Source organism: Acartia tonsa, chromosome 2 (assembly GCF_053477335.1).
Source record: "Acartia tonsa isolate MP-2025a chromosome 2, ASM5347733v1, whole genome shotgun sequence".
NCBI classification, from domain to species: Eukaryota; Metazoa; Arthropoda; class Copepoda; order Calanoida; family Acartiidae; genus Acartia; species Acartia tonsa.
This window is the reverse complement of record NC_137261.1, coordinates 27,017,901-27,044,617: the sequence shown is the minus strand read 5'-3', so window position 1 is coordinate 27,044,617 and position 26,717 is coordinate 27,017,901. Positions and strand designations below refer to the sequence as shown.

The window sequence follows — 26,717 nt, the reverse complement described above, 5'->3', positions numbered from 1 at the left end:
ATAACAATACCATTATGATAATAGTTAGGCTTATAAATAAGTTTTAAATCAATAAGACAATTTAATTTGCCTTTGTAAAAATTACACAAATTACTGCTTAGGAACTGATATTTAAGCTTATGTATACCATGTGAAATCATTCTTTGAAATTTAAACTTCTTTCGCACAGACAAAGATAAGGAAAACCTATTGTGCATGATTCCAGATAGAGAGGGGACAATGCACTGTTTATTATACTAGTCCCCAAAGTTTTATAATAGCATTTTATTATTATTTAGCTTCACAACTTTGATGACTTTAGTTAATATTGATTGGATGGTTAATCAAGTTGAGTGTTCAAACGTTTCAACCACTAATCTTAATCTACAGAAGAGGTAATTTTGGGTATCATCATTGGGGATGTACATCAACTTATCGGTCATTTTCTTATCCCTTTAGATACCTTGTAAAACTTATTTAGCACATTTTTATTAAATTTAGTTCATAACAGACATATCACATATGTTTACCTTTCATTGTATATTGCGAAGTATATCTATAACTAAGATATGTCCTTACGTCTATTGGCCTACCAATCTCAAATTTATTGGATTTGTCATGTAAGCAAAGTTACGCCGCTATAGTTCAGAAAACATACAAAATCCAAAAGCTTTTTAATTTTCAAAATATAAAAGTCTATTGCTTAAGGTTTTGTAAGTAAATTGTGTTTTTATCAATAAATTTATTTATTTGAATTAGAAAATTACAGAGAAATTTAATAAAAAAAAGCTGGACATACTAATTGTAAAAAAACTGCTTTACTTAAATAGCATGTTTAGTAAGTCTGTTGTGTATCTAAGCAGGAGGGAGGGGACATTGGACTGTTTATTTTGCTAGTCCCCAAAGTTTTATAATAACGTTTTCAAAATGACTAGATTAACAACTTAGAGGACTATTTTTAAAATTTAATTGGACGGTTTAATAAGTTTAGTGTTTAAACGTTGCAACCACTAAGAGTAATCTACAGAAGTGGTAATTTTGTGTATTATTATTGGGAATTACATCGATTTTTCGCCCAGTGTCTTATCCCTGGTATCTAGGTCTAAATGTTAAGATAAGATCTAGGTTTTAAGATTTAGCCGACAACGAAAAGATTAAGGAGTTTTTTTTTGAGAAACCTTCAGCAATGTCCCAGTTAACGCTAATCAAACGCGCATCCCCCCCCTTCCCCTCCCACTCAATTTAGCCTTTGAAAATAATTTTAAGGCATAGAAGTATCGACTAAGTATCATATGAGATCGAAAAGTATATTTATAAGCCTAGTTTGGTATAAAGCCCAATTGGGCTAATAAAAATAATAGTTATTTATTGCATAGTTTTATAGACAGCTTTCTGCGGATATTAAAATGAAAAGTTTTAAGATTTAACCAGTTTTGTTAGGACCGATTTTTATTTTAATATTAGTGAAAAAATACGATGCAATACATTTCAAGTATGGCTGAGAACCGGTTTTAATCCATGGGATTTTAATCCGATTCGAAGCCAAACTGAAAAATATTGTATCAATCGAAAGTAATTCTAGGTAGTAGGAATTTAAAATGTTTTTTTTTTTTTACCTATTCTGGGTGTTATTTGAAGACTGATGGGGATTTTTTTTAATTTAGCCGGAAGGGGATGGGTTTGTCTTGGTTCTAGTGAAACATTATTGGATTTTCTCCAAACTTAAAATTTATTTTTTACAAATATGGTCATTTTTTCATTCATTTAAGTTTTGAAGAGTACATTCATTTAAAAGATAAAAGTTGATTATCTTTAGATCTATAGTTTTAACTCTTACAGATCGGGGGGGGGGGGGGGGCTCCAAGAGCCCCTCCCTTCTAGTTTTTTCAATCTCATTTTTTTGCAGGTAAGATAAAGAGCTGTAACTTCATGACTTTTAGTTTAGTAATTATACGTCAGAAAAAATTCTAAATAAATCTTAATTTCTACATTATGACTTTTGTGTAAAAGGTAGAAACCTAAATTTTTTTTTGGGAATACTTAGATATCAATGACCCTCTCAGAAAAGTGTTGTTATGACCGTTTGACCGCTCCCTGACCGACTTTATGACCGATTTTTGTCCGGCTTTTACTACAGACATATATCATGAATATCGTGGCTTCTATTACAGCTAGAGACCTATTATTTTTTTTTGGTAAGTCCTTGAGCAACAATAAACAGATAAAAATATTAATTTTTTTGTTAAAAAAAATAAAAGTTCGTCCTAAAATTTGGTCATCCTAGCTGTAAAATTGGCCGCTCTACAGCTGTTTTAAAATTTAGCGGCTTTAAAAAGCGGCTAATGAGCGGTCTGACTGCTATGACTAGAAAAAGTAATTTTCTCTAAAAATACACATGAACCACCAGAAAACCACCACGTCTTTATCAGTAACAGGAGCCGAGATAGAGGGGGGGGGGGGGGGGGGCTCTGGGAGCCCCCAACCCCCGATCTATTAAGAAGGGAATAGGGGCCCGATTTGTAAGGTTTAAAGAAAATTCCTAAAAATTAAGCTTTTAACACAAGCTTATTTTTATATATTTTTAAGAACACTATATTAATCTTTTACTTGTTATTATTGAAATAACAGAATATAATATAGATGTATATACAGATAACTACCTCCCTCCCTTTTTTAATGCCTTTTTTCGTCTGCTACCAAATTGTTTTCTGTTACTTGGCTGTGTTAACATCCCCGTTACTATTGGTTGATTTTTAATGACCCAATTGAGAGTCGGCACAAGAACATTGGGGAGATATAGTTATTTAACCCTTTCTCCCTCTCGTGTTTTACTCTAATAATGAAAAAACTGTCTGTTCTGTTAACTTGTTTTTCGAATACTTTTCCCTACATTAGCCTAATAGGGGCAATCATTTTGTAAAATTGATTCATTTAGAAAAATGTTGTGTATTTGAACTCAGGAAGGGAGGGGACATGGGGATGTTTACTACACTAGTCCCCAAAGTTTTAAGATAACATCCTTTACAGTGAAGCTTCTTATAGGTCCTGGGAAGGTTTTAAACTATTTTTTTGTACCCTTAAGTGCCCCTAGAAGCTTCTAGGGGGCGTAGACGCTAGTGTTTTATAAAACACTTCTTATTGTTGCACTAATTTTGGGCCTTATTGTCTTTGATATTTCATATTTTATTAAGTCTCATAAATAAATGTATAAGTAAGAATGTATATTCTAGAGATAAGGACCTTTTTCGTCTGCTCGCAAATTGCTTTCTTCTTTTTTGTAGCGACTTTGCTGGGTTGATTTTTTCTAAGATATTGGCTGATATTCAAATACCTAATTGAGAATCGGCACAGGGGACATACAGTTATTTATCCCCTTCCCCCCTCTATTGTTTTACTTTAATGTTTCATGTTTTGAAATCTAAAGAAATCAGCCAAATGACGTCATAAAAATGAGGGAGATAAGAGGAGAAGTGGGAGAGGAACCCCCCAAAAAGAGATAGATAATCCCTCATTTTTATGACGTTACATGGCGGATTTTTGAGACACTTTATTCGGTTACAATGATTTTATTTTAGTTTGTTGCCCCGCGCTATTTGAATCTGGATAACTGGGTGAAGCTGACCGCTGCAGGCAGGCGCAGTATTGATCCAGGGGGAGTGGTAGCTGATGGTAAACAACATCCTCCATCCATACCTGTCAATAATCTTATGAGAGATGCTCTATATCCGCCAAGTAAGATTTATCCTTATTTATATTAAAGTAACAGGATGTCTAGAAGGTGGAGCACCTCCAAATCCTAATAAATATAGCTCCTATAGAAACCCCCTCTCCAATTGTTTAACTTCTTTTTTGAAAACTAAAATGAAAATTTATGGTCGACTAAGCACCTACTCTGTTATGTGTTCTATTAAGTATTACCTACTCTCACTCTTTATTCGTCAGTATTACTGTGTTTTAAACTTTTCTTCTCGAATATCTCTGCGATTTTCAAGGATTTTAAGAACTGTGCAATCTGATAGATTTTAGGATCTGTAAACTTGATAAATTTTTAGGATCTGTACACTCTGATAAAAGGTGGGTTGGGGATGGAGGGTGAGGTGGGGAATAGTTATTTATAGCATCGAAAAAGATTTCAGCGGATTTTGAAAAATTAAAAACTGATTTTAATTTTATAATTTTCAATTTAAAATTTGTGTAAAACTTTCTGTAATACGATGCTAGACATGATTAGAATGGATGACAGCCGGTTCTAATCCAGCAGATATCAATCGGATTCGAGGCCATACTGGAAAGTTATAATTATTTATCTAAATGATTTAATACATTAAAATATTTGTAGGTGGCGTCCAATATTTCTATTATTCCACACCCCCTACACTCCCTCCAACCCTGAACAAGGATAAATCTCTCCAATATCAGACTCCAAGAGAAATAGAATCTACTAGGAGGGAAGTCATTTCCAAACTATAATGCTCTTAACAATTTGAAAGGAGAAAAAAACTCTCCTCTGTTAACTGGCGGCTGCGCACCTAATATCTAGGAGCACCATATTCGAAGTGTATAGGATGGGCAAAAATTAAGCCTAAGACCATTTCAAGACTTAAATCTAAATATAAAATAGCCTAAACCCTCCCGGGACATATTTGAAGCAATCCTAAAAAGTATTTATATGTTCTTAAAAAAGGAGGTAAAAATGTAAGCCTATTACAAAATCTTTGAGTAAATCTTTTAATTCTTGTGGCACAGTGAATAAAATTCTAGAATGATCCCTTCTATGGTTATTGATATTGATATTGTAGTCTTTAGGAATATGGTACACACTACACACAAGCATATTCAAAATATTTATAATATGAAAAAGGAGAAAATACTATTTTTCATTTAAGCATAATTTAAGCTTTTAACAAGGACGCTAGTTTCCAAATTGGTATGCTATAGACTTTCAAACTAATTAGGTAAAAAATTTTGAGTCTTTTTTTTTAAAGTTCTAAAACACCCTCTGTGTTACCCTTATTTGCAATGAAACATTTCTGTATTTTCTAGTAGTTTTTCTCCATTTTTAAAATAAGGAAAGGTAAAATCACAATATTACATCAGCACGACTGACCTACCGACCAAATAACCGATTGATTTATGAGACTTGTAAGTTTGTAATAAGATATAAATTTCCTATTATATAAAGTATTTTCTGTTTGAAGACTTCAATACTACTGAAATGATCAAGTTATCTTTTTGAGGGAACCTTCACACAGGTCCTAGGATGGTTTTAGGCTATCTTTATGTCCTTTCTTACTACTTTGCCGACGCTAGTATATATGTACATAAATATTTCTTTAGAATTTAAGCCAAATCTCTGTGTCACTGGTAAGATTGAAAGTGCGTTTTGTTAAATCTTGTTTTAAAGTGCATTCAGAACCAAAAAAACTGTACATGTGAACTTTACAATTAATTACCTTCATTTGGACAAACAGAGGGAGAGAAAGAGAGAGAGAGAGAGAGAGAGAGAGAGAGAGAGAGAGAGAGAGAGAGAGAGAGAGAGATAGAGAGATATATAGAGAGAGAGAGACAAAGAGAGAGACAGAGAGAGAGAGAGAGACAGAGAGAGAGACAGAGAGAGACAGAGAGAGTAATGAGAGGAGAGAGAAACAGAGTTGACAATAAAAAATAAATTGTTTTGTTTTAATGACTTCCTTAATAATTAGTGTTGGACAACATAGTATCAATGTACTCTCAACAAACAAAAATTTATCAAATATTCATGATAACCCTACAACTCAAATATATAATGGTACTCAGCACAACCCTATTAATCAAGAAAAATCCTCAAATTCAAGTGAAATCAACCCTAGTTTTCATTCATCAAACCAAATTAATACAAATTCAAATACCACTCACATCCATAATGATAAAAATGTAAAAATGAGTCATGACAACACAAAAATCCAACTCAACCCTAGTTCAGATTCTGTAAATTTTAATGTAAGCATAGTAAAGTTAAACCAATCTTTTACTGATGATACAGATATCCAAACTAACCCTACAGAAAACACCCCAACTATCCTAACTAAGCCTACTGATGACGTACTATCTACTGATGACAATGACAAAGTAGACTGCATGAATTTGTCTGCAACTGATATTACAACAACTACAGCTAACCAGGAAAAATTTCCATGCATCACTGAATTTTTGTAGGTTTTCCAAAATTGATACACAATATAAATATGAAACAAGGACAATAATTATGTCCAAAAGTAGCGCAGCAATAACAAGCATAAATAACATTAGTTTAGATAAAGAAGTTTATGTTTAACTTATAAATTTTTAAGGACCTTTTTTTTGTAAGTATTTTTAAATATATTTTTTGCAATTTTTCTATTTATAAACCTAGCAAAATTTTAGAAAATTAAATTATATTATACAGCATAGTATTAAAATATTTTATCAATACTTCCAATATGGAAATTTAAAAATAGGATTTGAATGAAAGAGTTGAAATTGTAGCACAAAATGTGACTAATTTAGAAGTAGTTGAAACCATAAATAACTCAAGTAAGAAAGATGAAGAAATACACAATAATAAAATAATTGACCATGTGGCTAATCTCACTCTGGTTTACAGTCTTGTTACCAACTCTTCTGACCTTCATAATGCCCCAATTAAAAATTATGATGCAACTGAAAGTGAAAATAAAGATTTGGGCAATATTACAATTGTGCACACAGCTGACTCGAATTATACAACACAACAAATTGATATATTTAATAATGAAACAGAAGTCACTGCAGAATTAAATGATACAAATGAAAAAAATAGATTTAATGATACATTAGTTCAAATTAATTTTTTTACGGCCGATGATTCCCTTTCTAAAAAAATACGCTTAAGCAGCAACAGGGGAAGAGGAACAATTAAAACTGGTCATTATCCGAGGATAGAGCCACGTCAATTTGGATTCAAACAAAGGTCGATTTATCATAGAATTCCAGAATATAGACCACTACATACTCTGCATGATAATCAGTACTATGGCCCTCCCTACCAAGCACACAGAACCTTAAGAAGGGATAGAAAATTGGATCATTACAACCCAGATTTGAATAATTATGCTGATAATCTGGAGAAAATATATGTCAAACATCCGCCAGAACACCAACTAATTGATAATATTAAAGTAGCTGAAGGTGAAATTATGAAAGATGACCCAAATCAACCACCAATAGCAGAACCTGGAGTCATAGAAAAGATTATCAACACTGCTAGTGACTGGTTTAATTACTACACAGAAGATACATCAGCCAAAACAGCTGAAGGCATTCCTAATGAGACTATCATACCTGAACTTACATCAACAGGCTCCTATCATGCTCCTGCGCCACCAAACATTGCCAAATTGCCAGCTTCTCGTAGAACACAAGCAATTTACAAAAATCATCCACCATTGACCAATCATTATAATCAACCACCCCATCTTTTAGATCATCAACAACATAATCCTAATCAACATTCACATCAATATATTGATAATAAAAATTCACACAATAACCATCACAAACCTAACTTACTGCAAAATACTATTATCCATCCAAAAAATCCTCCAATTTTGCCCCCACCTAATCACATTCCATCTTCTCCAAATCCACAGAGGCCAGCCATCGGTCAACCCCTACTTGGCCCTCCAAAAAATCTTCCCCTGCCACCAACTCCGCATACGAGTAGTGGGCCTGTCCCTCCCCCAATTCCACCTCCGAGAAATGATCCTGTTCCACTTGCTAACGATCCTGCCGCCGGCCAGCAACAACCCCCTTTGGCAACATCTGTTGTAAGTCCAACAACAACCCCGGCACCCGAGACAACAACAACAACAGAAACTACTTTTTTCATGTTTAGGCCAATGCAGCATATCAGGTTAGTTGTGTTTTTATTCATTTTAATTCAAATTGACAATTATTTGCAATCGATTTTGAATATTTGCACAGGTTTATAAATGCAGAGTTCATTTGCTTTTGATCTTCATCTCCACTGATTGTTAATATTCCATTACTTCAGTTAGATAAGCAAAAAGACAGAAGATGAGCACTCACCTCATTTTTAAAATGAATTTAAAAAAGGGGAGATAGAGGGTACTTTTTTGGTTGTTTATTACTTTTGGTCAAATTAGGTTATGGTCCTGGGTAGTCTTGCAAGGTTTTGGAAATGCAGGTATAGTCCTGACCTTCCGCAGGGGCTAGGCATAGAAAAAATACCCACTCTATGAGTCTATAATTTTTAATTTTTATGGGGAGGGGATAAGTATAGTGTTCGATATTCACTTTAAGAGAAAACGCTTATATATTGATAAAATTTAGAAACTGGTTTTATGGGACAGATTCTCCGTTGATTGAAGTACTTGACGAAAACGAGGTTAAAAATTTGACCTCACCCGGCATTTCCAGACAAGAAGACGACGACATTATCCAGTCACTGGACACCCTCACCTCACCCGAAGAACCAGAAATGGTGTCAAAAATCAAAAACCTAACCGGTTCTATCCTTCAAGCCATGCGTAAAGATTATTTTGAAAAAGAATTTAAGATCCAAAATTTTGAGGAAGAAATGATGTTTGATAATAAAACTGCTGAAGAAATGTGGGATAAAGATTTTGGTGTACAGGCCAATAAATCCTCCAATGGTACTCTTGAAGATGATATTCATATGAGGATTGATAACAGTACTGCTGAGGATTTGATTAATATTGTTTATCCCAACTCTGTTGAGGATAGGACAGATGTTTTTGATACTCAACTGGCCATTTTGGATTCTTTGCAGGTGATTTTTTTGGAGTATTTTTTCTATAATTGTTTTCTATACGTGTAATAGATATTCCAGTATGGCTTCGAAACTTATTAATATCCGCTGAATAAAACCGTTTCTCAGCCATACAGAAAAATCTTGTATAGCCTTGTATCATAGATAATTTACACGAATATTAATATAATTAAATATCATAGAATTGATTATAGTTTTGTTAGCTCGGACCGTCGACCCCTCGGGTTAACAAAACTGTTTTAAGCTTTTTCATATTAATATCCACGAAAATAATACGTTGCAATAAATATATAACTACTCTCGTACATTTTTTTCTAATCAAAAATAATTCCTTATTTGTCATAATAAATATATCAAAAATGCTATTTTTCTTCTATTGTTCTCGGAATCCTTCACATACGTATTTAGAATTTATGCCAAAGCACATAAACTGTTATGCCTGAAAATTTAAAATTAAGTGAAAATACACATACATATACAATGCAAAAGTTGAGACCATGAAAAAAAACCCGTTCGTGGACATTTACACAAAATTTGGTCACGATTTATTTTTAACTAGGTTAGATATATAACAAGGATGACAACATCCATAAAAGCGAAGCACTCAAACGGTAAGACAAACGGACATTAATACTTATATAGTGTCAGAACTAAATAATCAGAATATAAATGTATAAGAGTAGAAGCAAAATTGTAAGTAAATTTTTTGAAAAACTGCTTTATACAGGATAATGTTTATGGACATACTTATATTTTTAGGACTTGATTATAGAGTTGCATCGCTTATAACATTATACTTTGTTGTTCCAGGAAGCAATATACTAGATCAATCGGATGATTAGATCACATACAAATTTGTTGTTAAAAAAGTAAAAAAAATCAACATGTTTAAAATTGACGTACGAACATTCTGGTAATGATTATAGAGTTGCTACGCTTTCTAAATCGTACTTAACTCCTACAGAAATCATCATGCAATGTTTAAAATCGATAGGACAATTCTAACATGCCTAAATTAACAAATAAAAGCTATCTATCTCGGACGGACGGACGTACGGACGGACCGACCCTAATTATAGAAAAGCTTCGCTTTTAAAAAGTATGGGGTGCAATAAAGTATAGGATAACAAAATTTGTAATGGTCAAAGTTTTATTTAAAAAAAAACTTTAGATCATGGAAAGAAAAAGAAGTAGCAGGTTTCGTCGAATTTTTACAGTAGCTTTTGATAGGTTATTTTAGGTTAGGTTAGGTAAATATGAATGATTGCCCCGCAGGGTTAAGGCCCGCCGCATTGGCTAGAAATAGGAGAAAAGCTAGTGTAAAAATACGACGAAACCCGCTACTTTGATTTTTTTCTCGATGATCCAAAACTTTAAAAAAAAAAAGCAAATTGGTCCGTTTCTTTGTTCGTCCGTCCGTCCGTCCGTTCTAAAATAAACTGATTAAATGTAAATATATTAGGAAGCTATGGAGGGTGGAGGAGTTATGATAGAAGAAAATATACAAGATAACAATATCTTTAAATCTAAAGGCAGTGATATATGTATATTAGGAAACTATGGGGGTGGAGGAGTATATAATAGAAGAAAACATAGAAGATTACAATATATAAAAAAAAACGCAGTGGTCCGTCCATATGTCCCTCCGTTCTAAATTAAACTAATTTAATGTATAGACATTGATATATATTAGGAAGCTATGGAGGAGGGAGGAGGAGTATATGAAAGCAGAAAATATAGAAGATTACAATATTTTTTAAAAGCGCAGTGGTCCGTCCTTATGTCCCTCCGTTCTAAACTAAACTGATTAAATGTAAATATATCAGGAAGCTATGGAGGGGGGAGGAGTATATGATAGAAGAAAATATAGAAGATTACAATATTGTCTCCACCAACACCCACCTCTGCTACAAGCCAATGAAAATATGTGGAGGGGAATTCTTCAATATTCAAGGTAGTTTGTTTTCTAGAAGCGAAGCTACTCTATAATAATTATGTCTGTCCGGCTGAAGAGGAAACAGGTTTTTCTCGGCATCTATCTAATATTGCATGGCTATTTTTGCGTGAAGATTCCCTAAATTGAAAAGCATCTAGAATATAATACAAAACTCATTCACAGGTCCGTTGGACTATCAGTACTTCTCTATAATTGGAATTTATATAAGGTCTTTTAACATTACAATTTTATAGGGATTTGACTTTTTTACTTTGACACTCCAATGGCTGTTTAAGGGGCGAGGGTGCAGCCCTTACAAGGAATATGTAGAGGGGATGATGGATAGGGGGGTGAATACACCCCCTTCTGCACGCCACTATTTTTGAATTATGTTTAAAATTTTGTCCTTTCCCAATGTTAATGTTTTAAATAGTACAATCAATAATAAATAATTTCAACACAATCACAATGTAAATTCAGGGACAAGTCAGTGAAAGAAAAAAATCTTCCAAAACTGTTTTACCTTAACTTAATGCTAATTTTTTTGTCATGTCAATAAAGATAACAGTACCAAACCTTTTGGATTTATTTCTTTTATCTCTTAATAATTTTCCAGTATGGCTTCGAAACCCGTTTTGTATCAGTTGGATTAAAACCGATTTTCAGCCATGCCGAAAAATCCCTAAATCTTCGCATATGATTTAATGAATGTATGAAGTGTACTTGATAATAACATGCTTAATTTACAACCTACAATATAAATTGATCAAATCAAATTTTATGGTTTAAAATGTAACTAGCGGTTTCGCCCCTAGCCTCTAGGGGCTTTGCTTCATGAGGTAATTAATAAGAAAATTAAGTACTACTGGAGCTGCCACCACTAATTTCAAATAAAAAAATGATTGGAGATTTTATAATTTTTGGGGGGTTGGGGCTGTCCCAACCCCCCAAGAAATAGCCTAAAATCACCACAGGACCAGTAGGTATATTCCCTGAAGAGTAGAATCCGATCGGCTCAGTGGATACCGAGATCTTAAGAGACGGACATACATACATCAAGCTACTTTGTATTATAGATATAAAATTATTAAGTTTTGTTCTTATAACTAATGTTAATTATTTTCTAGTATGACTTTGAAAATATTATTGTCCAATAGAAAAACACCGGTTGTAGTCCCTAGGGGCCAATTAAACTAAAAATAATTCTTTATTTTTCATTTCATTCTCTTTGGACATTTAAGTAGCTTTCTGTTCAGCGGTTAGCGAGGTCCTTCGCTACAGACAAAAAATATCTTACTACTTTATTAAATAGGATTCAATTTTCACTTGGCACATTGCTATTCTTATTACTGAAATTATACATTTTAATAACCCCCATTACCATTTACAACTATTGAGAAATTTTAAATTTTCTCAAAGATGTCATAAACATAATTGCAAGTATTTAAGTTAGGGCAATTGTGAAAAGCGAAGCTTTTCTATAATTAGGGTCGGTACGTAAGTCCGTCTGTCCGAGACGGATAGCTTTTTTCGTTAATTTAGGCAAATTAGAATTGACCTATCGATTTCAAACTTTGCATGGTGATTCCTGAAGTAGTTAGGTACGATTTAGAGAGCGTAGCAAATCTATTATTATTACCAGAATGTCCGTAAGTCCATTTTAAACATGTTAATTTTTTGATTTTTTAACAACACATTTTTATGTGATCTAATTATCCGATTGTTCTAATTTTTGGTATATTGATTCCTGGGACAACAAAGTACGATATTATAAGCAAAGCAACTCTGAGTCTATAATCTAATCCAAAAAAGTTCCATAAACTTTAACCTGTATCAAGCAGTTTTTCAACAAATTTACTTACAATTTTGCTTCGACTCTTATACATTTATATTAGTTCTGACACTATACAAGTGTTAATGACCGTTTGTCCTACCGTTTCATAGCTTCGCTTTTATGGATGTTGCCATCCTTGTTTATGTCTAAATAAGATAATTGTTTAAGGTTAATGACACTTTTAATGCATTTGCCCTTTGCTTGTATTGTCTTAAAAAGTAAGGTATAACTAAATGTGGCGTACCTAGGGATTTTCTAAAGGGGTTGGGTGCCTTAGGGGATCACTAAGAGCGGTTTTTTTTAACCTACCCCACTTACACCTTCCTTCCCTTTGATAATTTATAATTATTAATAAGAAATATAAAAAATTACTTCCTATTATAATTGTATTTTGCATAAGAAATAGATGAATAGACAAATAATAGATATAGAATGATAGATAGATAAATAATAAATATATTTATAATCTTATTTTTATTTAGTATGGGGACGAACGTAGCAGATGCATGGGGGCGAAGCCCCAGTGTCTTCGGTGAAAGAAATACAACAATACTACGGTAAAGTTATTTATTTTTTACCTAAATTTTGCTTGACAAAGAAAATATTAATTTTTGGTTGTAGTCAAAACCCAAAAGAAATGCGTCGACAATTTGAACTGTCTGTATTGACTAAATGGTGGTTATAGGTGACCTATGATCGACATTATGGTCACAGTTAAGTTCTATGTTGATTTGAGAAGCTCTACACTTTATAATGCCTATAAAAATGACGTCATATTAGAATAGTCCATTATTCTATTATGAAGTATTTCTGGATTTTACAGACAAAAGTTTTTAAATTTATCCCCTTTTTAATAGGCACTAAATTTTAAAACTTTTGGCCGAAAACACCGAATTACGTCATATTAAAATAATAAAATATCAAATATGACGTATTTTTTCTAGGCACCATAAAGAGCTTCTGATTTGATAATAGTAAAGGTTTTGTTCCATGGCAAGATGAAGAAACTTAAGAAATTTTACTGTGGCAAAAAGGTTAAAGTTAAAAGGTTAAATGAGTTGAAGTCTTATATTGGTTAATTATCTGGTTCACTGGTCTTCCTAATTTCTTATTAAATTCAGGGAGGGAGGGGACATTGGGCAGTTTATTAAAATAGCCACCAAAGTTTTTTCAACAACATTTGGGATTTTAACTGAATTTTGATTGGTTGAATAATTAACTTAAGAGTCAAAATTTTTAACCACTATTTGTATTCTACAGACGAGGTAATTTTGTGTATCTCCATTGTACATCAATTCATCGGCCATTGTCTTATCCCTTTTAATCCCTGCATCAAATTACTTCATTATATTCTTACATACGAGTGGCCCGCAACAAAGTTTGATTAAAGTCATTTTAAATTTAAAAAAAAATTCAAATAAGACATTAAAGATCATTAAAATTTATTTCTCGCATCGTATTATAAACAGCTTTCCGCGGATATAAAATGTACAATTATATGATTTAAACCAGTTTTTTAGTCCCGAGGTGCCGAATGAATACGAGAAAACAATTTAGTGAAAGAATAAGCCCAATGAAATAAATCACAATTCCTCCAAAGTGTAACTGGCTGACTGACGGATTAACGAACAGACAAAATGACAAAATGAATGATTGAGTAGCTTCACTTCTAAAATATCTATGTCTAGGTTATGTTCTTTTTTTTATTTGTCGGTTCGTCTGATTATTAATTTAGGCATGTTAGAATAGTCCCAACGATTTCAAACTTTGGATGATGATCGATTCTTTTAGCATTAAGGTGCATAAGCGTAGCAACTCCTTAATTGGTATCCGAAAGTCCGTACGCCTATTTTAAACTTTTTTTTATCTTTTATTGGTATAGATAACCTATTAATTTAGTGGTTAGAATGATGATTCCGTAGAAGATTCAGCAATGTATCTCATAAACCATATGATTTGTCGACCTTTGCTTTTACAGATGTTGTCATTCTTGTTTTAAAAGTATATTAGCCGAAAATATGCAGGGAGGGAGAGGACAATGGGCTGTTTATTACAATAGTCCCAAAAGTTTTATAATAACGTTTTTTCTTGGTTGGTTTAACAACTTTGGGAACTTTTATTGAATTTTGATTAATTGGTTTATTATGTTATATGTCCAAACGTTCAACCACTAATTGTAAACTAGAGAATGGGTAGTATTGTGTTTTATTATTGGGGATGTACATCAACTTATCGGCAATTGTCTTATCCCTTTAGGTCCCTGGAATGTATGTATGTTAACAATGAGAGGTTTATAAATGCAATAAAGCTCAATGGTTCAAATCATTGGATTCAAACCTATCTCAATAAATGGATGTACAATATACGTGGATATCATGACAGGGAAAAATTTATCTTAAATTTAGGTTGCTACTTCCCTTGTCATTTATTTTTAAGTTCTTTCATCCAGTAGGAAGAGATTGGGTAATTGAAAATCGTTATTTTAGACCACTATGATAATTTGGTGTAAGATCCAAGTTATAATAATCCATTTCTCAAGAAAACAAGGATGGATTTATTCTAGTCTCTCTTTAGAAGTAAACACAAATAAAAAAAGGATTGTAGCTTATCATTGGTTAGCTTAGTTTGAAACTTATTTAATTACGTAATTTGCTTTTTGTTCAACTAGTGTCGCACTCCTCAGCACAATAGCCTAAAACCTTCCTAGGGCCAATTTAAAACTTACTTAAAAACTGAGTATTTAAAGATTACATAACTTTTTGTTAAGAACTTAGCAGATATGCAATTATACAGACAGACAGACATGCTGTTGCTTTGGTAGAAAGTAATCATTTCAATAACAGCTAACTGATAAGTTCTTCTTTTTAATGAAGCTAGACATTGGTCCTACTCAAGTCATTATTCACAGGTACTTACGTCAATAAAAAAAGTTATCACAAAAATTGTTTGGATATTTTATTCTAACTTCTCATATCCTGCATTAATAAGAAATATTAAGCAAAATGTGTCCTTATTAAAGAAGCAGTTGATAGGGCCTAATAAAAATGACGTCATATAATACAAATGACCAATGATAGGCCAGAATACATCGTAATTGACCAATGGTAAAATGTATTCTAGTTTCTCATTGGTCATTTGTATTGTATGACATTATTTTTTATTAGGCAATATCAACTGCTTCCTTATTAAACTTGAACCACGCAATACCCAGGTTCTACGAAATACCAGAAAAAAAAATCGTTTTACCAGAAAAGTGGTAAAGCTGGTCAACCTGGTAAAATATACCAGTTTCGTGGTAAATTTTACCAGCAAAAATTTTAGCCAAAAAATTAGTCAAATTTTACCATTTTTTTTGTAAAATTTGACGAAACAAAAAAACCCGTTTTTTGTGTTTTAAATTAAAAACAGCTCTTCATAATCAGTTGTAGTACTTTAAAATAATGACTTCTATACAATGAAGCCTAAATTTAAATTTTTTTTTTTTTTTTTTAATTTTACCACTTTTGGAAGTTTTACCAAAAATGTGGTCAATTTTACAACTCTATTTTTCAGGTTAAGTCCGAATTTTCGGACTTAGACAAAAAAACGCAATTTGGTCAATTTTTACCAAAAAGTTAGTAAAATTTGACAAGGTATTTTTTTAGGCTAAGTCCAGATTTTTGGACTCTGACAAAAAAAATGAACTTGGTAAAATTTGACCAACTTTTTGGTAAAAATTGACAAGGTAAATTTTTAGGCTAAGTCCAGATTTTTGGACTTTGCCAAAAAAAAAACTTGGTAAAATTTGACCAACTTTTTGGTAAAAATTGACAAGGTAAATTTTTAGGCTAAGTCCAGATTTTTGGACTTTGCCAAAAAAAAAACTTGGTAAAATTTGACCAACTTTTTGGTAAAAATTGACAAGGTAAATTTTTAGGCTAAGTCCAGATTTTTGGACTTTGCCAAAAAAAAAAACTTGGTAAAATTTGACCAACTTTTTGGTAAAAATTGACAAGGTAAATTTTTAGGCTAAGTCCAGAGTTTTGGACTTTAACAAAAAAAAAAACTTGGTAAAATTTGACCAACTTTTTGGTAAAAATTTTTACTTTTTATTGAATTTTTTCGCATAAAAGAAGCTAACTTTTTTTTAAAACCTTGAAAATTATTTCATCATTTCTTTTAAAACATCCTCCCGCATCGTCAAAAATATATCAAATTTAATATTTACTTATTTGAGCTAGCTTCATACGAATTAAAATTAAAAGAAAAAAAATCCAGGGTGTGTTTACGCAGATGTGCCGTGTGCATTTGAATTTATCGATTTTTCATCTTTAATATAAATATAAGCTTTCGTATATTCCCCTGAATGTTTCTAAAAGAAAGACAGAGATTTCGAATTATAGAGTAATTTCGCTACAAAACTTATATTTTTAAGTTTTGAAATTTATGGCACCTCTGTGCGCGCATGCGCACTATTGATAAGCTTATGATTATTTGAATATAGAGTGCCAAAAATAATTATTAGTTTTGATTCAATTTAATCAAATATTTTGAATCAAGAAGTAAATTACTACTCAATTTTCTCTAAATATTTAAATTTGTAGAATTTACAAGGAAGATTTTTTTTAAGCAAGATGTTTAAAAATGTGGCAAAATTGTGGAACAACAATGTTTCATGATTTCTATATTTATGTTGTCTTTGCCAACCGGAAATACCACCGAGATGGGTTTTTAAAAGATGAATGCCACATTTTTTCGGCGTTTTTTAGACATTGATTGATTGAACGTTGACGATAGAATTTCAAACAGAGTATATAACATAAAAATACTGAATTTTAAATTATTTTTTTAGCAATTTTTCTAATGTCTAACACAGCTCTAAAAAGATGCATTAATTAATATGCAGCAAAAATGGATTGAAGATAATCTTTTTTTTTTTCTATGAAGGCCGTACCATCAAAAGCGAAATAATTAAATAAATCATTGTATACTCTTTTAGATTTCGCGAATGTCGCGCTTGTTATTCATAGCGTAAAAAATGTCGAAAAAACGCGGCAATATCTTTTAAGAACCCGGCCGGAAATAGATTCATTATATGTTCATATATGGTTAACAACTATATATATATTTAAATATTTTTTTTTAATATTGAATGCACTATATTTTTTTATATTCTATCGAATATATATTTTATATGTCATTACAAAACTATATTACATTTAATATTAACATTAAAAAAAAAACATCAATTTAAACTTTCGTAACCCTGTATTGGCTTCAGAAGTACAGTTCTACAGAAACCACGGTACACGCTTGAGCTAGCATCACCAGCATGGCTCTGCCTAGGCTTATAATTAGAAAGGCCAGGGTATTATTAGTGGTTGAAAAGTTTGTACATTATTATTACAGGTATTGTGTCTTTAAAGGGACTGTGAACGTAAATTTTTCTCATCTTAATATCAAATCTTAACATTATCTTATTCATAATATCTCACAGATAGAGCAAAACGCGCTTTTGTTTGCTTAAAAAACGGCTTTTTCCGACGATTTTTATAAGGTACAGGGAAAGGAAGAAATTTTCCGTATTATATAAAATGTCCATTAAATTGATTTTTTGGTATTATCCTCTTAGAAATTTTTTTTTCAATATTGAAAATTTGAGTACCATCCCCCCCCCCCCCCCCCCCCCCGACAGCGAACTATGAACTCTGGCCGCAGCGCTCGGCTCCCTAGCCTGCCTAGCCGCAGCGCTCTGCCCCCTTGCCTGCCTAGCCGCAGCGCTCAGCCCACTTGCCTGCCTAGCCGCAGCGCTCGGCTCCCTAGCCTAAAACCTAACCTAACCTAAAATAGTTGTTCGTCGGTAGTCGGGGGGGGGGGGGGGGGGGGGGGGGGGTACAAAATTGAAAAAAATTGAAAAAAAAATTTCTAAGAGGATAACGCCGATTTTTTCTCCCATTATAGCTAAAATTAAACTTTTTCACATGGTACAGAAAGACATCCTGTTAATTTTATTTAAGAAATAGATATTCCTAATCTAACAATAATTTTATTTTGGTCAGGTTTATGGTAATGAATGTAAAGATGGACGGGCGAACATGGGAGCAGTTACTCTTTATCTTGCTGCAGATAACTCAACTCACCCTCACAGAAACACCACCAAGACGCAGGCACATAGATAATTATTATAGAGAAGTTACGATTTTCTTTAAGTATTTAAGAACAAATTCACTAGCATTTTGCTTGTAAAGAAGAAGTAATGAAATTAGTTTGTTTAGTCAGCACACTAAATCTAAAATAAAGAAAAATTGATATTAATGTAGTTTTGACCTAAACAAAGAGTTTCCAGTATGGCTTTGAAACCGATAAATATCCCCTGGATTAAAAATGGTTCTGGGCCATACTGAAAAATTACGTATTACAGACAATTTTCTATGAACAATAGTCTAGAAATTATATTATCAATACCAGCTTTGTTAGGCCAGTCCTTTGGCCCCTCGGGGCTAACAAAATTGCTATTGATCTGAAAATTTCTCATTTTACCAGTCGCGGAAAGCTGTCTATAATACGACGCGATAAATAAAATCAGAGACAAAAATACCATTTTTAGATAAAAAGTATACTTTATACCTACCTACACACTTAAATAAAAATAGCCTATTTATATTTAATTTGTTCTTGGATCTTTAGTTAATAGTTATCTATGCTTATCAGGGAGGACACCCTTGGAGGAAGGTTGACCCAGGCCATCTTCCAGACCCTCATTGTCACATGGATCAAGGCTAATCTCTATGTTGTTGTGTCCTGTGAACTTTGGGATCAGTTTCTAGAGGTAATGTTAGCTATACTATAATTAAGATAACCTGCAGAAATAGATATTTTATTACTTGGATGTTACACTAGATTTTTATTTTCTCTAATAAAGTAAAACTCCCAGTGGGCTAAAATGACGATAACCCTAATTCGCCCCCTTTACTCCATTCCGTCCCGTCCTACTGGATAAACAAACTGACCATTGAATGAGTTTCATGTTAGCAACCTAAATTGACTTCAATTTTTCCACTGTCATCAATATCCACGTATATTCTATATCCATTCCATAATGTTTTATTTGTTCTACAGTACAGGAATCAGATCTATTTGCCAATCGTCCTAAAGACAACCAATGGTTGATTGTACGTCAAGCTTTTAATTTTAAGAGGGATAAAATGAGGGATTTCAAAGGTTTGAGGTTGGTAATCTAATATATTTTTTTTTTAATTTTGAAGGGAAACAAATAAGGGGTTTTACGGGTTGAGTGGAGTTAACACCCTTTAAGCCCCACCCTTTAAAATCTGTATCAAGAATTAAAAATGAAGTTTGGGGACGAATTTTTGCTTCATTAATTTAGATGAATTATTTTTCCACCAACTTTTCTACTTGTCAAAATAAGTTCGTTTGTTTTAGGTTTTGAGTGGACTAACTTTATGGGAAGAATTTATCCGGGAGTGGTTTAAGACTATGGAAACCCTTACCAGAGTGTTAGCTAGACAGGTATATTATTTTTTTAATGTTTTTTCCATTAAAGTTTATAAAAATAATCGATATATTATTACTGGGATGTTGTACCACATTTTCATTTACTCTGATAAGGAGATGCTCACAGCTGGCTAAAATAAAGATACCCCCCTTCTTTAAACCCAATCCTTACCCTACTACTGGTTGAACAAACTGACCAATAAACGAATTTCATGTTAGCAAGCTAAAATAACGACAATTTTTTCCCCCTGTCGTAATATCCACGTATATTCTACATTCATTAGAGTAGGTGGTATTATCCTTTTAGAAATGTAGCGCTCGGCTCCCTAGCCTGCCTAGCCGCAGCGCTCGGCCCCCTTGCCTGCCTAGCCGCAGCGCTCGGCCCACTTGCCTGCCTAGCCGCAGCGCTCGGCTCCCTAGCCTAAAACCTAACCTAACCTAAAATAGTTGTTCGTCGGTAGTCGGGGGGGGGGGGGGGGGTACAAAATTGAAAAAAATTGAAAAAAAAATTATAATTATAAAGATGTAATTTTGTTAATAATCATTAATGATGTGGATCAATTTATCGGGGATTGCCTTATCCCTTTAAATCCTTGAAGTTTTACCAACAAAATTCCGTTTGTCCCACTGTCTTATTTGAGAGCTTTACTCTCATAAACGTTATCATTGTTATTTTGTGGAAGGGAATTATGTTTTTTGTAAACGCGAAGCTTTTCTATAATTAGTGTTGGATGGCCGGTCTGTATGGACGAAACTCATAGCTATTATCATTAATTCAAGCATGTAGGAATTGTCCTATCTATTTCAAACTTGTTACCTACTGATTATTTTGGTCTAGCTAAAAAGTATAAGGTTTCTACTTTTGTCGTATTTTTTTAGTTTCATACCTATAGTTTTTGATTATAACAAATTCTTTTATTTAGATTGTAAAGAAACAAGACCTCAGATCAGCATTTGAAACATAGGGGGCAGTTGAAGAAGTAAGTTACAGAAAAGTTTCGCAGCTTATATTTATCTTTGTAGATCTGTATAATAATACAAACAATATTTTGGTTTCTTTACAACAAAATGGCTGGGTGTTGCCACCCCCTTAAAAGTCAAGGCTTGCCTTCACCTTTTCATTACTTGAATTTTTTGTTTGAAACTTTCACTACTGCTTTTAGTTAGGTTTAGGGAGATCAAGAAGGGTTTAGAATATTCCACAAGGGTAGGAGGTATTTTTAAGTTATAGGGAATTGTTTTGATTTATTTTTACCTTATTGTTATTAAACAAACTTCAGGTCTTGAAGTTATTTTTACTTCACTTTATTTTTTAAGGAAATGAACGGTACATTATATGCCGGTGAACGGCTGAGAGTGGAAATATCCCGGGGACGAGGCAGGGGACGTGGAGGCGGTGATAGAGGACGCGGAGGTGATAGGGGGCGCAGTTCTTACAGAGGTAGAGGCCGGGGTGGGGGCGGGGATAGGTATGAAAGACGCAGCCCCCCACATTACTCTAGGAAAGTTTTTGTTTTAAAAAGTAAAAGTTAGAAAATCTTTAGGTAGGCTTATTTATTAAATGTAACGTTTAAAAGCAATGCATTTTTTGTAATTTCGCCATGGACTGACGTACAGTTTTGTTATAAAGTTGCTGCGCTAATAAAACAGCAGTTCCTAAGATAAAAAAATTTAAAATTAATCTTCCAAAATACTTACTAAAAATCATCGAATTTTTTTTTTCAAAATGAAAACATTTAAAAATAACAGAGGTGGCTCTAGAGGAAGGGGAGGTGATAAGGGTGGCTTTAGAGGCAGAGGCCGTGGAGGGGACAGGGGTGGTTTCAGAGGACGTGGTGGCAGAGGGGGTGGTAGATCCCCTCCACCAAGGTAAAATTTTAAATTTTAAGATTAGTTTAGATATTGCTAGCGGCTGCGGCCCTAGCATTTAGGGGCTCTGTATTAAAAAGGATAGATAGGGGACAGAAATATAGTCTAAAACCATTCCGTGTCATATGAGAAGCTTTCCTACCTATAAAGGAGAACTCAATCGGTTTAGTAGTTATCGAAATCTTAAGCTAAAGACAAAGAACCTTTTTACTTTAAACAATTTAGTATATAAACAAAATATATTAGTGTAATTTCCAAATTTGCTAACTTTAAATGCCTACCATCTCTTTTATTGCTTTATTAAAGATTTTCTAAAATTACAATAACTTTCCTACCTAGATATGCTCTTTTTTAGTTCTTCCCTTTTCTACCAATCAAAAAATTTTAAAAACCTTTTTTTTAATGAATTTTAACTTTTTAAGTAAATTATTTTTATTTTTTCAGGTATGAGAGGAGAGATGGCTACGGACCCCCCTCACATTACTTCACAAGGGAGGCACACCCCAGGGGCGACTACTCCCCTCCACAACAACGTTACAGAGGCCCCCCACCGCCAATGAGGGATATGTCGCCACGAGGACCCCCCCGCGGACCTCCTCCCCCCCACCACAGAGAATATTCCCCGTCACCCAGGAGGGGACCTCCCGGTAGGGGCCCACCACCCAGGGATTACTCACCTGAACCAAGAGGTCGGCCACCCCCAAGGTAAAATCAAATTTATATCAGGGATGTAAAGGGATAAGTCAATGGCCGATAAACTGATGAACATCAACATCGATGATACATAAAATTAGTGGTTAAAAAACGTTTGAACACTCAACTTATTGAAACAATAAATCAAAATTTAATTAACTCCCCAAAGTAGTTACCTAAGCCAATGAATAAGAAAACGTTATAATAAAACTTTTGGGACTGATGAAATTAACAGTTCATTGTCTCCTCTCAATAATGACATAAAGTACCTAGTTTTTTTACCTAATTTGATTTTTAATAGGTATTTTTTAGAATTTTGATGATATATGTTATTTTTAATAGATAACGACATAACATTTACTTATTATAAACTAATCTGAATATTCAAGGTACATGTCACCACCCCCATCCAAAGGGCCACCAGGTGACTATTCTCCAGGACGCAGGGGACCTCCACCCTCCCCGGGTAGACGTGGACCAGGGACCAAGGCTATTCAGGAATGGGTTATTAAATGATTTAAGACGAAGTAAAATATTGTTTAAGTTTAAAAAAAGATTGTACTAAAATAATTTACGTTTCTGTAGACACAACGGGAAACATGGTTCTTATGGGATAGGACAAAAGACGAAGTATTGAAATTAAATCAAGATTTACCTAATAAAAATTAGGTACTCAAAGTTTTTGAGTTGACGAATAAGTAAACTTGTTTCTGAAACTTTGGATACCATTATGATATTTACACCATATTTTACCCTCCCTGCCTGGGGTTTAGGTCTAAATTTATCTAATATTAGTACTTGTTTGGGACAGGGATCTAAAGGGACAAGACAATGGCGGATAAATTGATGTACATCAGCAATGATGATACACAAAATTACCCCTTCTGTGGAGTATAATTAGTTGTTGAAAGCTTTAGACACTTAACTTGATTAATCAACCATTCAAAATTCAATAAAAGTCCCTAGAGTTGTTAAAGCAACGAAGAAGAAAATAAAGCTTTGGGGACTAGTGTAATAAACAGTCCACTTCCTTCCTTCATTTAATCCTCCATAACTTAGGACCCCGCGTTCCACGACTCCATACGCCACGTGAAGCATATAATCAGTAATGCCGAGTAGTATGGACACAGCATGTTCTTGTTAGCCAGGGATGTTGTTACTGCTTATGTTTTCCAGGTAAGCTTTCCCTTTATTTTTTCTCGTTCTGCGTTTTCAAAGATGTTTAGTTAGATAAGTTTGCTGATTTTTTTGCCACGTGTCAAGATGCCTGTAGGAAATGAATGAGGGGGGAGAGGGGGAGTCGAACCTACACACTTTTATTTTTGCTTTCAAAAGAAAAAATTTAGGTGTGAGAGTAAGGGGGGGGGGGAAGTTCTGACACATTTGCGTAAACAGCAAGTATAGGCTTTATCTTTGGGACGGACGGACGGACGGACAGACATCGTTCTACTTTGTATTATAGATTAGATATTTAGTAGGGAGGGATGGGACATTGGGCTGTAAATTACACTAGCCCCCAAAGTTTTCAAATAACATTTTCTTATTCTTTGGCCTAACAACCTTGGGTACTTTTATTGATTTTTTATTGGTTGGTTCATTAAGTTGAGTGTCCTAACATTTCAATCACTTATTGTAATCTACAGAAGGGGTAACGATGTGTATCATCATTAGAGATGAACATCAATTTATCAGCCATTGTCTTATCCCTTTATATCCCTGTAATTATCTAATTAACTAATGAGCAATTTTATTCCAGGTTGAATATCAGTGATACGAGGTCGAATGGGGCCGGTGCCCAGCAAATCCAGGAGGTTGCGCAACAGTTTTCGCGGCCAGAGCAGTAGAATCAAGAAAAATATGTTTAAGTGTTGTTTCAATCAATAAAGATAAAAATGAAAACAATTTTTTTTTATTTTTGCGATTTATACCTACAAGCGATGTTTTTCTATAATTAAGGTCGTTTTTTACCACTTTCTCGTGATTTTTACCACCCGTTTTTACCACAATTTTTGGTAAATTTTTACCATATTTACCCTATTTCTGGTAAAATTTTACCAATTTAGGGCAAAAATATTACCAGGTGTTGAACAGTTTTACCACTTTTTCGGTAAAATCTTACAGAAATTTGCGGTAAATTTTACCAAAAAAGTGGTAAAAATTGGTCAAAATCTGGTATAAATTTGCGTCCTAAAATGGTAATATTTTACCGGAAATCTGGTAAAATTTTACTGATAATTGTGGTAAAAATCGCTGGTAAAAAGCGTCTCGGAGTACCACAAAAAGTGTTTTTACCACGGTTACGGTAAAATTTTACCACCTTTTAAATCGTATAGGCTGGTAAAATTTTACCATAAAAGTGGTAAAACCTAGGTGTTTTTATGGTATTAATTAGAACCTGGGTAAACTCAAATGTTATGACCTATAAATATCCAAAATATCGAATATTATCTCGAGCATATTGCATTGAGTGCATTTTTAAGGATTTACTCAGATTCATTTTCCCTAATTTTCATAAAAATTTCTAATGATATGGATGATTTAATTTTGATTTGATCACTTCAATATTTTCCTCATTTCATAAATTGGTTCAACTTTGTAAAGTTCAGAGGGGGATTCTTAAAAAATAGGATCGCAAACTCGGCAAAGGTCGCCTGATCACAAAATTTTATTTGTTCAAAATTATTCATAAAATCAAAGAAAATTGTTTAAAATCATAGAAGGGTTATAAACATAAGATTTTATTTAATTTTTGTAGATTTTTTATATGCTTTTGGAGGATGTTTTACATGAACAATTTTGGTGATCTGGCGACCCTCGCCGATTTAGCGATCCTAATCTTTTTTTTTAAAGATTCCACCTCACCTTAAAGTCAACTCATTTTTTAATCAGCCAAGCTACTCCACAAATAACTTTCCTGTGAGGATTCCCATTACTATTTGGCATATATTTTATCAATAGAGTGACATTAATAATACTTAAATTTATAAGGGAGTTACTTTTGAGAATAAAAATGTTAACTTTATTAATTATTACTTTTATACAAAATATAGTCTCATTGATAATTATTAAAATTCTGACTTTTTTAGATTTGATAAGTTTGTAGTTTTTGATGCCTGTAATTTCGTGTCCAATATTGCTAAATTCTAAATGGACTTTAAAGTATACTATTGTTCTGTTCTACCATTCTTCTTCTGGGGTTTAATACAGAAATAAAGTATATACAACAAGTGAAATAAATATAAAATAATATTTTGGGGGCAGATAAAAAGGTCGTCTTTACAAAGATGTGATGGCCTTACAAATCTTGAAAAAATCAGCTGAAAATACCAAATATTTTTTTGAATTAATTTAGTTGTTGGTTACAGCTGGGTTTAATAGAGGATTTTAAAAAGTCAATGTATTGCAAATAATTAATCTTTTTAGATTTGAGAATATGGTTGTTTTTGAGCCTTGTAATTTTGCCTCAAACATGGCGTACTACTTCATGGCCTCCGGAGTGTGTGAGTACAGATACTGGTTTCTACCTGCTCCATTTGTCAATGCCCTGGTAGAAGGTTCTGCCGGGCTAGCTGCAGGTCAGCCTATTTATCAACACACGCATAGTGTGTTTTAAAGAGGTGTGTTTTCCTCATTCTGTCTATCTGTATGTATGTAACGCATATTTTTATAATATAAATCGATCAAGGACGTTTAAGTTTTTTTAGAAGGGGTAAAATTAGGGGTATCAAAATATAAGCGGGTAATCTGCTGTACTTTAAAAAAAAAATAAATGATAAAATGAGGGGTTTAAAAGTTTTAGGGGGGTAAACATCCCTTGGAAGCATGAGGTGCATAGACAGTTGTCTCTAGAAAATAATGTCAGAAGACAGAAATGTAATTCTAAAAATCATAATTACGCAACCTTTGTTTGAATTTTAAATTCATTTTTAGAAAGATAGAAATGCTTTGCAAATTAATTCCAATATCTTTACATTCAGGATCTTCATTTTTCCATGGAAGTCACACAAAGCTGGGCCATAAGATGGATAACTTTATGATTTCTGTGATTGCCTACACTGTACATCAGGTCAGTGTATCCTAACTTTATGATTTATGTGATTGCC

The 26,717-nt window shown here is 33.2% G+C and overlaps 2 protein-coding genes across 3 annotated transcripts in view; both read left to right on the top strand.

The window, feature by feature from the left end:
* Nucleotides 1-26,717, top strand: part of LOC145312489 (uncharacterized) — a 57,036-nt gene that overhangs the window by 11,729 nt on the left and 18,590 nt on the right. Inside the window, exons 2-9 of the mRNA XM_080151747.1 lie at nt 3,555-3,711; nt 4,319-4,431; nt 6,456-7,888; nt 8,329-8,788; nt 10,615-10,742; nt 13,041-13,115; nt 26,038-26,189; nt 26,592-26,680. Of these exons, the coding sequence (XP_080007873.1) occupies nt 3,555-3,711; nt 4,319-4,431; nt 6,456-7,888; nt 8,329-8,788; nt 10,615-10,742; nt 13,041-13,115; nt 26,038-26,189; nt 26,592-26,680 (2,607 nt within the window). The remainder of the gene's footprint in view (nt 1-3,554; nt 3,712-4,318; nt 4,432-6,455; nt 7,889-8,328; nt 8,789-10,614; nt 10,743-13,040; nt 13,116-26,037; nt 26,190-26,591; nt 26,681-26,717) is intronic.
* On the top strand, nt 17,832-25,009 carry LOC145308024 (ral GTPase-activating protein subunit alpha-1-like). Of its 2 annotated transcripts, XM_080150242.1 has the most exons (8): nt 19,986-20,067; nt 20,976-21,032; nt 21,370-21,554; nt 21,802-21,921; nt 22,366-22,626; nt 23,004-23,114; nt 23,676-23,790; nt 24,371-25,009. In XM_080150242.1, the coding sequence occupies exons 3-7, from the start codon at nt 21,373-21,375 to the stop codon at nt 23,731-23,733; spliced, it is 732 nt and encodes a 243-aa protein (XP_080006368.1). In that variant the 5' UTR covers nt 19,986-20,067; nt 20,976-21,032; nt 21,370-21,372; the 3' UTR covers nt 23,734-23,790; nt 24,371-25,009. The 2 variants fall into 2 exon arrangements, with proteins under 2 accessions (XP_080006369.1, XP_080006368.1); XM_080150243.1 differs by lacking the exons at nt 21,802-21,921; nt 22,366-22,626; nt 23,004-23,114; nt 23,676-23,790; nt 24,371-25,009 and adding exons at nt 17,832-17,946; nt 18,597-18,704; nt 19,249-19,366 and having other exon boundaries at nt 19,981-20,067; nt 21,370-21,510.

Coding starts and splice junctions, on each gene's coding strand:
- LOC145308024 (XM_080150242.1), top strand. CDS start 21,373: ATGAACGGTACATTATATGCCGGTGAACGGCTGAGAGTGGAAATATCC. Junction 21,555..21,801: donor AGCCCCCCACATTACTCTAG/GAAAGTTTTTGT, acceptor TAAAAATAACAG/AGGTGGCTCTAGAGGAAGGG. Junction 21,922..22,365: donor GGTAGATCCCCTCCACCAAG/GTAAAATTTTAA, acceptor TTATTTTTTCAG/GTATGAGAGGAGAGATGGCT.